This window comes from Syngnathus scovelli, chromosome 2, assembly GCF_024217435.2.
Source record: "Syngnathus scovelli strain Florida chromosome 2, RoL_Ssco_1.2, whole genome shotgun sequence".
NCBI lineage: Eukaryota > Metazoa > Chordata > Actinopteri > Syngnathiformes > Syngnathidae > Syngnathus > Syngnathus scovelli.
Genome location: NC_090848.1, coordinates 18,404,394 through 18,418,522, shown reverse-complemented (window position 1 = coordinate 18,418,522; position 14,129 = coordinate 18,404,394). Strand labels below are relative to the sequence as shown.

General features: G+C 42.8%; 1 protein-coding gene across 2 annotated transcripts in view; it reads left to right on the top strand.

The window, feature by feature from the left end:
• bsna (bassoon presynaptic cytomatrix protein a) overlaps positions 1 to 13,674 on the top strand; it is a 68,187-nt gene extending 54,513 nt beyond the window's left edge. Inside the window, exons 9-16 of one of the 2 annotated variants that reach the window (XM_049754887.2) lie at positions 915 to 3,387; positions 4,184 to 4,684; positions 5,444 to 5,769; positions 6,605 to 6,698; positions 6,929 to 7,060; positions 7,189 to 7,244; positions 7,605 to 7,731; positions 8,531 to 13,674. In XM_049754887.2, coding sequence (XP_049610844.1) covers positions 915 to 3,387; positions 4,184 to 4,684; positions 5,444 to 5,769; positions 6,605 to 6,698; positions 6,929 to 7,060; positions 7,189 to 7,229 — 3,567 coding nt within the window. In that variant the 3' untranslated portion in view covers positions 7,230 to 7,244; positions 7,605 to 7,731; positions 8,531 to 13,674. Of the gene's footprint in view, positions 1 to 914; positions 3,388 to 4,120; positions 4,685 to 5,443; positions 5,770 to 6,604; positions 6,699 to 6,928; positions 7,061 to 7,188; positions 7,245 to 7,604; positions 7,732 to 8,530 lie in introns of both variants that reach the window. The other variant, XM_049754886.2, reaches the window with a different exon arrangement.
• The last annotated feature ends 455 nt before the right edge of the window (positions 13,675 to 14,129 follow it).

Below are 14,129 nucleotides of genomic sequence, written 5' to 3'. Positions count from 1 at the left end.
TACGTGACATTGCATCCCAAGTTCTGACAGCATATTACAAAACAGCTTCAATTAGCTCGATAATCCTAATAAAACAGCAGTCAGTTTAGAATTTACTGAATTGGGGGGTCATCTGAACCACAATGGTAGACGTTTTTGATCTCAAATTTTCAATTTAAAACAAAACAAGCATGCTTTTCGGATCTCTAAATTTATTTGCAATATTAAAAAATATATAGTTCAAGAATAGAGTCAATGAACAATGCCCCAAAAAGTGTTTTGGCAGTTACAATAATTCGATCTCTTGTTGAGATTGTTCAGTCGTCTAACCAGAAATGTTTTAACAATTTCGATAATGTTATTACTCAATTTAATTCTCTAGTGAGATATGTCAGCTGCTTGTTAACACTGCTCTATTCTCATCATAACGTTCAAGGTTTTTCTTTTACAATTATTAGGTCATGTCTTCTAACGCAACCCCCTTGTTCTTTCTTGTTGTCCTTGTCTTCTTGTCTATGTCTCCCTTGCCTTCTTATATTTATTTCCCTGAACTTTTTCTTCGAGTTTGCCTTCTTCCTGTCCATGTGATATTTATCTTTTGATTGATTTGTTTTCTTGATTTTTCTCCAAAACTTTATCATACCATTGTGATCCCTATTCCTACTTTTATTAATTTTCCTTCTTTCCGTTGGTATCCTCCAATCCTAAACTGCTTCATTATTCATTTTTTTGCTTCCAATTTGATCCTTTGATCTCCCAACATATTTTGCCCTATTATGTTCTCCATATTTCATATCTTACCAAATGCCAAACAATTCGCCTGGCATCCAAACAATCACACCCTCTTATTGTGTTTGAATCTTTTTTTTTCATGTTTTGTCTTTGTCCCCCATATTGTACTGCTCTTCCACCCCACCCTCTCTCTCATCCTACAGCTGGCAGCCCTTCATCAGAGCTCGCTGCTACGTAAGGTCAAGAGAACTCTGCCCAGCCCTCCTCCGGAAGAGACGACGACATCAGTTCATCTGCCCCTGATGACCCCTGCCCTTCAACAGGTCTACTTGCCATCCGTGCCCAGCCTGAAGCCCAGCTCCAGGTCTGGCCTAGCCGCCAAAGCCAGCCTTCTCAAAGACCTGACCCATGAGCTAAAGGCAGTGGAGCAAGAATCAACAAAGCTGAGAAAGCAGCAAGCTGAACTGGAGGAGGAGGAAAAGGAGATTGATGCTAAGCTGAGATACCTCGAGCTGGGGATTCACCAAAGGAAAGAGACATTGGTCAAGGAGAGAGAGAGGAGGGATATTGCTTATCTGAGGTGCATGGGTGATGCTCGGGACTATATGTCTGATAGTGAGTTAAACAACCTACGATTGGCAGCTGCAGCTGCATCACATGAGACCAATGGACTATTGACAAGACCAAGTACTGCACCTCTCAGCCAGTTCAGCAACGACCTGAACACAGCAGCCCAGTACACACCCACATCATCTTTCCACTCGCAATATCCCCAAAGCCAACCAGCAGCACCAACTCAATCAAGTTTAGGCTTCCAGTCCTCAACATTCAACCAGGCTCCTTATCCAACAGTGTCTCAGTCCCAGGCCTTACCACAGCCGGCCCCCCTCCAGACTCATGGTCATCCTTCGGGACCATCCTACCAATCTCAAACCGCATACTCTTCCCACACCTACCCGCAAACTCAACCCCCATACCCCCAAACCGACATAGGGTTGCCAAGTGCACCGCAATCTCAGCCCCAACCAGGCCACACTGGTTTTGGTCCAGCACCACCTGGTCAACCCCCATACCCCACCCACAGCTCACCTTATCCAAGTGCTGTGTCCTCTTACCCCAGCCAGAGTGCCCCTTACCCTGCGCAACCTCAAACAGACATTTTGACAGTACATCAAGGGAGGCCGAGGCAAACGTCGCTGGCTGATCTGGAGCACAAGATGCCCACCAATTACGAGACAATCAGCAATCCTACGGTCGTGGTTACAACCACGGCACAAGACAGTACCTATTCCAGTTCAGCTGCCTCATTTGGTCAATACACTGGAACAACAACCATGGCCAACTATGGACCCTATGGCTCAGCAACAGTCTCCACTGGTTACGGTGGGTTTTCTTCTATTCCACCCAGCACCTATGGACAGTATACATCAACAACAGTGGGTTCGTATGGCCAATACACCACAACCACTGCTAATGCATATGGCTACACAGCAACAACAGCCAGCTCATATGGACAGTACACGTCAACCGTTTCCAATGCCTATGGACATGCTGTGGATAGTCCCTCCACGGCTGAGGGCATGTATGGGGCACCTGGTTTGGAACAAAACATCCCAAGAAACTACATGATGATAGATGACGTAAGTGAGCTGACGGCAAAAAACGGGCTGGGCACGACAACAGTGGACATGATGCATCACGGCGGCGTTGGGCGTTACCCCGGCGACACCCACGGTCACAGCAGCACCATTGGCAGCACGACACGTGGGGGAACTAGCAGCGCCATGTACGGCAGGGCAACCGAGGAGGAAGCGGCGATGCAGGAAGAATTGTACGACCACCATGGCAGGGGTAAGAGCAACTACAGGCACGGACCTCTAGGGGGCAGCAGCAGCGTGAGCACTAGCATGGGTGGGGGATCCTCCTATTACTATGACTACGACTACAAACATGGAAGCTTCCGATCTGGGGTGCAGAAATCGTCGTCCCCCAGAAGCCTTTTGGCTCCTGCTGTCATGTCCAACAAACGCAGCAAGCACAGGAAACTGGGCAGTATGGAGCAGAAAATCTCCAAATTCTCCCCCATTGAGGAGGCTCGAGATGTAGAGGCAGACCTGGCCTCTTATTCTTCAGCAGCTGGTGGAGGTTACCCTTCCTCCAACATCCGAGGACGTCAGCTGATAGAGGACTACGGCTTCAAGAGGAGTACTTACGACACTGGCAGCGGCATCACCCATGGTAGTCGATACTTCGGAGAGGAGGATGACCGGGTGTACTACACTTCCACTGGCCGCTCACGCTCCACTGGCTACGGCATGGACAAGATCACAGCCAGAGACTACTCTGGGTACCGCAGCAGATCCTATGAGAGGGATGACCGCTCCTACCGATCTGGCTATAGCCGGGGGCGCCACCCAACCAGGCAGTATTCTGAAGAGGAGAGCCCACTCAGTCCCCTGGGGAGATTCATGGGTTCCGGGCGATCATCAAGCTTAGGCCCCGACCCATATGACAGTCGCAGCAGTAGATACCAGTACTATTATGGCCAATATGGTTCCAGTCACTCTCTGCCAGATGTTCAAGACCACATACGGGACCTACCCCGGACCCATGTCTACAAGTCGGATGATACATACATAATAGACGATTATCATTGCGCTGTGTCAGACAGTGAAGGTAAATGTGGGAGCTGAATGCCCACGGTCTCACTACCTACTACTGCTCCCACCATTTATCTAAATGTCCCCCACCCACCCAATGGATAGGCTTAGAAAAGAGAAAGAGAAGAAAATGAGGCAGAGCTAGCTGTTGCATGCCAATGTTTTCTTCTTCCTGAGAGTCACTTGGAGCTCTCATTTCAGTGGACTGCTGTCTGTCTGTCTGCCTGCCTGTCCGTCCCTCCGCCTGTTCGTCTGGTCTTCTGTTTGTCCAGTTCACGCATGGTTCTCCGGCGTGGTCGTTTTCTTCGTTCGCACCACTCTGATTCCCTTGGAAGGTCTTCTTTGCACGTCACCAATGCAAATTGTTTTACAGGGTTTTATCGTAATCTAGTGTTTGTCTTTTGCATTGATACTTTTCACATGTTTTCATTTCTAAATTCTGGCGGCACTGCAAAATAGTCTCTCATTTCGGAAGGACAACCTCAGCCAAATATAAATATTATATTTTATTGTATACTCAGGTTTCTACCCAACATGATTGGCTTATCCTTTGTAAAGAAAAAATAGCGCCTATATAGTTTTCACCGTGGACGTTTTTGCAGTGTTTATTTGGTCTACTGTAGTTACAGTCTTGTACTGTGAAAGTGAAGTAAATTGTATTTTGCATGCATATAATTGTATTATTTTGATTTCCTGTGTCTTCTTATACTTTTCTTTGGCATGTGGGTGGTCTTTCTTCTTTTTCTCAGCCTGCATGCCGCTGTCTCCGAACGACATGGAGATTGACTGTGATCTGCTTTCGGTTTCCAAAGCCTACCATCTGGGCCAGGAAGAGACAGACTGGTTTGAGAAGCCACGTTCCAGTTCTCGGCACTACGGCACCAGCCACTCAACCGGAAGGAGTCGCCATGGTGTGAAACACACCTATCATGATTACGATGAGCCTCCCGAAGAGGACCTGTGGCCTCAGGATGAGTACGGCCATGGAGGACGACACTCTTCGTCCACCCGAGACCACCGGCATCATGGCAGCTCAAGTCGGCACTCATCCTCATCACGTCATTCAGATGAACCAAGGTCCTCTAGGTCATCTAAGGCCCACACTAAAGACCCTCCATTACGGCACGAACCTTCAGGGCGGTCTTCTTCATCGGGAAGACGCGGTGATTCAAGGTCTGGAGCTTACCACTCATCGGACTACTCTCGGGATCCGTCTGGCCACCATCATAGCCAGAGATCTTCGAGGCAAGGGGATCCGCATCGCTCATCACGCAGCAAGTCTCAACAACAAGTCGACATGCAAGGCCAGCCAGGTATGTGGAGGAATTGTGTGTGTATTACTTACCCTCTTTGAAAAATAAATGTAAAATAGAATTCCAAACAACATTCTCTAACATAGTTTGGAGGGAGAAATGCTGACCAGCACGTCTGTGTCAAAAACGTTTTGGGTTCCAATCATGGCTTGGATTTTTTAGTGTGGAATTTGCATTTTATCCCCCGTGCTCATGTGAATTTTCTCTAGGTATTCCCGTCCGTTCGGTTAATGGAAGACTATAAATTTCCCATAAATCTGGATTTGGATATTTTAGATAATGTTGATGCCTATTTTACAGACGAGTAACACCATTGAGTCGAATTAAATGAAAGTTAGTTACAGAACTAGAACTTGATATAACTGAGATTCTTGAATTAAATTATATTATTTTAATTCTAATAACAGACAAAAATCTTTAATATCACTTGTTCCGATGCAGTTTGGTTGTCTTTTACACTCGTGTCCCCACGGGGATCAACAGTCTTTAATTAAATCTATCGACCGTAACCTCTTGGAGGAATTTTTCTCCCCGAGGGCATCACTGTTCTTAGTCATGTACTCATTAAATCTCAGATTGTTGCTTCTTCTCATTTTTCATATAATTCCATTTTCCACGGCTGCTTCCAGTGTTCATAGCAGTTGTTTACAATGTCAAACCTCACTTTGAATTGGCTTCAATGAAACATATATGCTGTAGATTAAAATTAAACATGAGCCTTACCAGGTCAATCTTCTTTTCCCCATATAAATCATCCAGGTACTTCCAGGTCTGGCTCTTCATCAAGGGGACAGGGCCCTGCAGGTGGCCCTTCAGGATCCGGGCGACAGGTTGGCCAGGTTTCCCAGAACGAAGGTGTCCCAGGACAGAGGACGCAGCTCCAACAACAAGCCCAGACGTCAACGGCAAGGCCGGGGCAGCAAGGACCCCCAACTACCACTAGTGCTCAGCAACAGCCCCCAGCCCAGGGACAAAGCATGGGGGTGGGGCAGGGCCAGGCCAAACCCGGGCAAATGGGAGCAGCTGGAGGACCTATGGGGCAGGCCAGGCAGACAGGACCCACGGGAACAACAACTGCCCCCATGGTGAGTATAGGAAATAAAGATTAGTGATGAAGACAAAAATTATAGAATTATTTACACTTGAGTCAACAATACTCTTTTAAACTCCATTTTACATGCATTATATGTTGCTTCCAACAATTTGACAATATATTTTCCTTTCATCTGCTGGTAGAAGATGGGTTAAGAGCTAATTGGCTGACATGCAAAGTCAGTTGACAAGATGAGGTCAAGTCAAGTTTATTTATATAGTCCTAAATCACAAGCAGGTCTCAAAGGGCTTCTTCACATGTACAAAAATCGACAACTATTCTCAAACTGCCTTTGTGACTCAGTCTACCACCATTGTTTTTTGTATCTTCTTTGCCTCCCTCCTCTTCTTCCCTAATCTCTCTACTCTAATGGCCGGTGTTTCAAGAAGTCAATACAATTGAACCGATTTGCCCCCTGCAAGCATGGTGCATATAGTGGCTGCACTATGTAGTCAAAAGTCTTGACACACTTTAAATCAGTCAGTCAGGAGTCAGAAATCACTTATTTAACCCTTGAGTTTGATTACATGATGTCATTTTGGACCATTATATGCTTCCATCCATATAAGCAAAGTTGTTCCCGGCATAGTGCACAAAATGAGGTCGTGCTTGGTTGAGTTTGGTGTAGACGAACTTGACTTGAATCCTGATCTGTGATCTCATCAAGCAACACCATTCAGATCTTAAAAGAACTGTTAATAACTTTCATTTTCACTTCCCGTGGCTGTGTTATTCAGACAATACTTGGGTCCATATGGAGGATTTTCCCCCTGCTGTTTTCAGCAGTGTTGCTAAGCGATGAACTCTTTCTCTTGTTCTCTCTGCAGGCCAAGATTGAGACACCTCCAACAACAGCCATAGGAGCAAAAGCAGCACCTGTCATGGCCACAAAAGGAGCTCAACCGCCTCTCACAGGCATAGGTGACATATGCACACGTACAAACACACACGAACACATACACACACACGCACACACACGCACACACGCACACGCACACACACACACGCACACACTGTTATTCTCTATACAATGGAATGTTCATTCTGAGAAGCTGATTTGCCTCAGATGAACAAGTTTTTCATGCTGCTCATTGACTCATCATTCATTGGTTCCTTTCTTTGTCATCTTCCCAATTATCATCTTCCGGTAGGCTCCAAGGCAGCTCCAAGGCCCGGCGGTATAGGGAGTGCGGCAGCAGGTCAGCCAGGCATGGAAGGAGACAGCATGTTGTCCAAGATCCTGCCAGGAGGAGCTGCTGAGCAGGCTGGAAAACTAGGAGAAGGTATCCTGAAACCATTCATTGTACAGTACATGCATAGTCAGTTGGTTTGATGTCATCACAAAGTAGTCTTTGAATCGTTCTTTCATCAGCAAGACAGTTTACCCTGTATTGTGTTTTATTATTCCCAGCTATATCCGGCTTTGGCAAGAAGTTCACCTCTTTCTTCTAAAGTGCTAAGTTCAAGGTGTGTATTTTTGTTTGTTTGATTTCTTGCACATGCGCTGTTTAACTTTGGGAAAGCAAGCTACTGTCATCCTGTTTGCAGAGTTGCTCTTTTCATTCTGTAAATAAATAAATAGATAGATTCACATGTAGTACCAGAGGTTTTCACATAGAATTACCAATTTTACCAAAATTCCAGCAAATTTGATTTCAGAAGTGTGCATCAAACTGTAATTGATAGCCCTTGACGTTTATTCAGTACCAAAGAAGTTGCTCTTGCTTTCCAAAGGTTTAGTCACCCCTGGGTTACAAGGTTAAGGTGCATCAAAACATCGAAATAGGAAAATGTAACAACTGACATAACGAATTTGTGCCTTTGCAGGACTATGTAAAAACTCAAAGCCATGCAACCCGTACCAGACAAACCTGCAACGTTCCTCTTGTTTTTCATTCCCTGAAAGAGAGAGAAAAAGGGAAGGAGCGGACAATGTTGAGACTCAAGCATGCAAGTGAGTACTGGATCCGGACTTCTAGGGATAGTAAATTTGATGAGGGCACAAGGTTTAAAGCCATTCCCAGGTGTCTTAATTCAAGATCAGACATTCCTCTGCCAAAATACACAAAGGATTAAGACACTTCACATTTGGCACACTCGCTTTAAAATCACACAGTTTTGAGAATGTCATAGATCAGAACCGAGCAGGGCGACCAAATGCAGCTTGGACCAGGGTTTGGCCAACCAACAGTTGGCGTATTTTCCAAAATCGAAAGCTAACAGAAGATTTATTTATTTATTTATTTATTTATTTATTTATTTATTTATTTATTTATTTGGTCAGTTTGTCATTTCATGCATGAGCAGATACGCCGGATGTTTCAATACAAATACGTCAATTATCAATAACATTTCCCCTTCAAATGAAGTGTTTCACTTTGAGCCTTGCTTGTTTGAAGTGTGATGCTTTTGGACACCAGTCTGTGCATTTCGAGTTAAAAACAGATTCAAGGCTTATTTTTAGATTTTTAAAAAGATGATAGCTATTCCTGGCATAAATGGCCTCAAACTGTCCTAATCTATTATCTTGTAGAAAACGTAACTTTCCTTACTTCTTGAAACAAAAAAGTGTAGCTTACACTGTAGACATACATATAGCCAGACTGGCGATGACCGCATGTTCAAGAACAGTGTTGGGATCATCCTTTGACTTCTGTCAAATATTTTGAACCGTGTCGACATTTTACATCTGCAGGATGGATGGAACATAGAACATTTGACGTTTTACCTAAATGACGTCTGTTTTTCCACAGATTATTCCAGGGCGCCAATCATTAATCCAAAAATTCACTTTAACCTCAACTGGCTTTGAGACAAAACAAATGGTGGATCAAGAACAATCCTGATGAACAAGTAAAGCAGAAAGATCACATACAACCAGTCAACCATGTGGCTCCAAGACACGCATGACTGGGAGAACATGAATGATGCAACGTATGCAGAGGACTCCGATCCGTACCACTGGAGGACTTTAGCATGCTTTGTCTCATCCAACAAAGCCGCTTCGCTCATCTTCCTCTTCCTCTCTTCTGAAGGATTTGGAAGCGAAAGGGACGTAGAATATTTGCAATGCAGGTTTTTCTGGTACCGACCACCTCTTTGTTTCGTCACCCGTCCAGTTCATGCAAATGCATCGTTGACAAACGTCAACGGCGACGTTATGCGGGCGTTCTCTTTCTATCTACATTCCAGATTGTGATTCCTCTTCTGCACTTCGTCCAGTTCTGTTTTCTAATTCCCACGCCAACGCTCCTCAATTTGTCTTTAAAGAAGCATAGTGGAGAAGGAGAGAGAATTTGGAATGCATGGAACTTTATATCTAAGACCTTCACACTGTTCGTCATCATTAAGCAGAGGCCATAAAGACACTGGCAAATGCGTCGGAGCTCAACTACACAAACAGGAACAAAATGGAAATGGGAGTTTGTATTCAGAAGCAAACCGTTTTAGCCATTACAAAGCCATCAAGACATTTTTTGTCTGCTGTCATATAGTCCCCATTTTTGAGTTTTGATTTTTGTTCAGTTGCCAGCACAGCCTTAATTGTTTATTTATATTTTGTTTTAACGTGAAAGTGGACTATTTTTTTATGGCATCCATGAACACAATTTATCCGCGTATTTCTGTACGCTGACAATGAGATTATCTTTTTTTTTATCATCACTTGTTTTCTATTCATGTTGCCAAGCTCCCTTTCGTTTTTGTTGTGTTAACACTCATGAACTCATGAACTATATCAAAGCAATAGAATTTAGGGAGCCGAGTCAAGAGCACAACAGTGTGTCATTTGACCAAGTAAAAAATAGTTGCCTGCGTCAGTCTAAATTAGCAGTCATGTGACGCTCACCAATCAACATATAAGGAAACGGAACACCCCCCCCCCTCCCATCCCCATCCCTTAATGCCAACCTCTCAATGTTGTACCACAGCTGCGGCTGACTAATACAGTACAACGACCTGCAACCAACCGCAGTGGGACATTTTGAGGCACGAGTCACCGATGCGGCCGAGAGCACTGCAGGCCAGCAGAGAGGCAGTGAAGAAGCAGACCCCGGACTTGGCACCCTAACCTCGGTTTCGGGATCACGTTGGGACAAGGCCACCCACACTCCCACCTCCTTCCGAGCCAAGACCTCGCATATCGTCAGTGTGCATCGGCATGTCAAGTCGAATGTGCGCAGTGCACATGAAAGCACATTTCCAAATGGTGTCAAGAGAGGGAGAAAAAGGAACCAAGAATCACTTTTTTCCCCATTTTCTATCTCACCCTGACCTACAACCTATCTCAGTTGTCATGGAAACTACTCAGGTCAGTGCTCTCCCTCCTGCTGATGACGCTCCTGCAGTGCATTGTGGGATGGATGTGTATTTTGCCTATACGCCGCACGACAGCAACAACAAACGTACTGTCGAGGCCGAACGTGATGAACAGAAACCGACACTTGTGTTGTATATTGTCCATGTGAACGCTCGCCGGGGACCTTCGCATGCTGCCCGGCGTTAACAAAAAAAAAAAAAGGAAAAGAAAAACCTCAAAGTCACCTCTATATTGTTTTGTTCCTAAAATTCGTATGTATGTGCATATGAGTGCGGCACTTGTGTTTGTATGTATCCGCCAACGATGAACATAAAAAGAAAACCTGTTCAATCAATCGCCACAGGTACGGTACGGGGCTAAAAGGAAAGGCCACCTCTCATCTCCACTCGTTCTATGCAATGAATCCCATTGAGTAACAGTATGAGCCAGACAAGTTGGCATAATAAAACACAGTCATAGCCAAACGCTAAGGTTTTGCCATTAGTGAATAATAGCAGCAAAGCTTACGCGATGCGTTCAACTGGAAAATGGAAAATACAGGGGCATCGTAATACATTTTTAGTTTGATTCAAAGGGTGGAACTCGTACACATTTATAAAAGAAAATCATTTTCAGAAGGCTGATTTCCAATGAATCCCTATAGCTTAGGTAATGTTCTTGCAACTGTATAATTTGAGAAGTTCATTTTTGGTTTGGATTAGTTATAAAACTATAATCATTAAAATTCTGACAAAACAAATAGTGCAAATAGTGAATCTACATATAGTATGAGTTTCGCTTATGAATTATTTTTCCCACGATATTGACATGTATTAGAATACGTACGCCTGTATTTTGGGCTATTTCAGAAGTAAACTTTGGTAAAAATCTTGCTGTGGTCAAATTGACCCCGAGGATCCAAACTGTTGGTGATTTTTACGGTAACAGGAGAGTTAGATAGAACAAGTGAGAAAAAACAAACAAAGTTGATAGCGGCACACAGTTGATCCCAAATGTCAGTCATAACTGGATAGGATGCTTCAAGCAGCACATGCAGTCCTTGGCCGAATAAACATTGAGAGGTGTTCCCCAGAGATTTATCAAGAAATTCATATATATATATATTGAGAGATTCTATACAGATTACCATAGATTCCAAAATGTGCCCCATGGCTGCTCAGTGGTGAAAGCGACCTCATGTTTTCTTTGTGTTTGTTTCTGATGACATTGACGATACCATGACGGTTTACAAAGAGTCAGATCATAGGCACAGAAGAGATTATACTTATTATATTATATTTATTTGTTCTCTTATGTTGCAATAACGTTCCTTGGGCAAGTTGTAATAATTCTCCCCAATCCCAATAACATTGTTCATTATTCAGTTTTATCAAATCAGCCGGCAGTTATATAAAGTATACAGTATGTTGTTTTCACGTGAGCAGAAGTTTCATACCAAAACATTTTAACTTGAAGAAGAGTCTATTTGACCCATAATATAATATGAGGGTCAACTGTATTATGATAAGAATGTGTATTTGTCAGAATGGGGTGGAGATGGGGCTCAAGAAAATTGCTATTTTTGTTTGGCGCACAAATCAGTCATCTTTAAGAAGTCTATATTTTATGAAATATGAATGAGAGTATTTAAGAAATTATTTTCTAATAATCATAGGGGATGCTGTACGGTTGGGGGTATTTCAGAAAGGAGGACGTTGAACCCTAACGTTAAAAAAAATGTGGAAGAGCGGAAAGTAATATTTCATACACAGCTGGCGAAACTATCAAAGGTCATCACACATATTTTTTCTCAAACACAGATAGAATCTTTATGAGGTTTCTAATAAATAGATATTTCGTAGCCTGGCCACCGCTAGTTCACATTTGCTTGTCTCAATCAGCCACTCGAGGTGACTTAAATATGCATCGCAGCAAGGGCTTTTAGTCTACAGTGTAATACTAGTCATCGAAGAAAGCCATCGAAGCAGTTGTGCTGTCTGCACTCTGTTGGTGTCTTGTCTAGTTCTAGCAATGTAATAGACTAGACTTGAGAGTGAAAATCACCAACCCACGGCATGTTTGAAGCACAAATGTAGACAACTAAACACACATATTGCAGATGATTCACATTTTGACATTAAATTTACTTTGGATGTGAAAAGGGTTCAAATAAATCTCCATGACCACATCAACTCTGCTTTATGTGCAAAATAAAAAAAAATGGAATAGATGACATTTTGGAGTGTTCAAAGTCGTGAACTGTCACTAACACTTTTTTCTTTGTAATACTGTTTCTTGATAGCCTCAGCAATAAGTGACCAGTTTTACTTAGATTGCATTTTAAAATGATGTTTACATTATTTATTTTTTTAAATAAATTTTGTTTTCTTGATTTTACAGACATGAAAAAGACCAACGTAAAAGTTCCGCATTCAACAATTTTTACGGATAAGTTTACAGTCGTGAAAAAGTGCACGTGTAAATGTCGCTCAGAGATTTTTTTTTCCTTGTATGTGTGAATGGTCAAAATGTTTTTACAGCAGTGCTACATAGGGCAGCATTCCATGAAAAAGACCTTGAAATATTATAACTGCATATTATAAATAGATATTTATGAAGAGATGTTTAAGGTGAGCAGGAGTGGAACAGAGACGAAATGAGACAAGCTATCAAATTGTATGGGAGTCTTTTTGTTTGATTGTCCATATAAAGAATCATTAGTGAAACGGCATGCATGAATTGACACCTATCCCAGCAATCCGAAAAGAGAGTCCACTCAACCCCTTCCCTTGACTTTTTGAGCCTCGTCGACATTCCACCTCACGAGCTGCCATACTTTGGGGTTCGTTCCCGGTGTAAATAAGGGATGAGAGCCAGTCCACTTGACACAATCATGGACATGTTCTTTTCAACATGTAAATGTCAGCAATGATAAAACAAGCAGGCACGAGTGGGGGGCTTTTGCAAACCACCACAAGGCAACACAAGTTGGAGCGTATGCAAGCCTGAGCCTCCTTATAGCCAAACGTGCGCTTTAATTGTGTGTAAAAACAACTTCAACAAAGAGAGCTGAAGATCAGACAAATGAGTATAGGACAAACATTTGCATTGTGTGTGGCTGGCTCGTGCCGACTGTTTGATTATATTGATTGAAAAAAAATGGAATCAGATATGGAGAAAGATGACATTGATCTCTGTAGAGTTTCTATAAATGTTGTGTTTGTAAAATGCGATACCATTCAAAACAAAAGGTGGGTTACTTTTCCGGCTTCCGTGTAAATTCTGGGGTGGGCACATGGTATTTGGAGGGGAAATGGACAATAAATGTAAAAAAAAACATGATTATATAGTAGATAAAATTGATGAAGCTGGAGATGAAAAAAAAAGAGCCTAATAATAACAACAACGTCCATTGTTGTAAGTGCAATGAGCTAAACTTCCTGTTCTCCCCATTGTAAAACCTTGTGTACGTTTCTGTGTGTTCCTCCTGTAAATGGGTGTAGTAGACCTGGTGCATCATGCCATGTAATGTGATGAATGATTAATTATGACCTAAAAATACATTTCAATCAGGAAAAATAAAATACAAATACATACGAACCTGATGTGGACATTTTATTTGGTATGCGGGATACTTACCAAATACACAATAGTGCTTCGTGGGATCCTTCGTATTAACCTCTCATGATCACAACTCTACATTAGACTGGGCAGGATTTGAACTTAATCCACGCCACTGTAATTTTCATATTCCCCATCTGTCAGCCTGCTCCGGGGCCAGCTGTGGCTACGTAATGCAGTTTACTACCACCACCAGTGTGAATGTGTGAGCGTATGAATAAAGTAATGTATACACTGTAAGCGCATTGAGTGTGCTCCAGGAAAAGCACAATATAAATCAAACGCATTCTATTTTGAATGACTGTAAACCCTTTGAAATAATATTGTATTACAATCAAAATTTGTGCATGATTGTCTTATAGAAAAGTAGAACCAATTGACTTTGGACTTAACATGATCTATTGCTGAGGCAGCTAAAATCACTCATACTCATG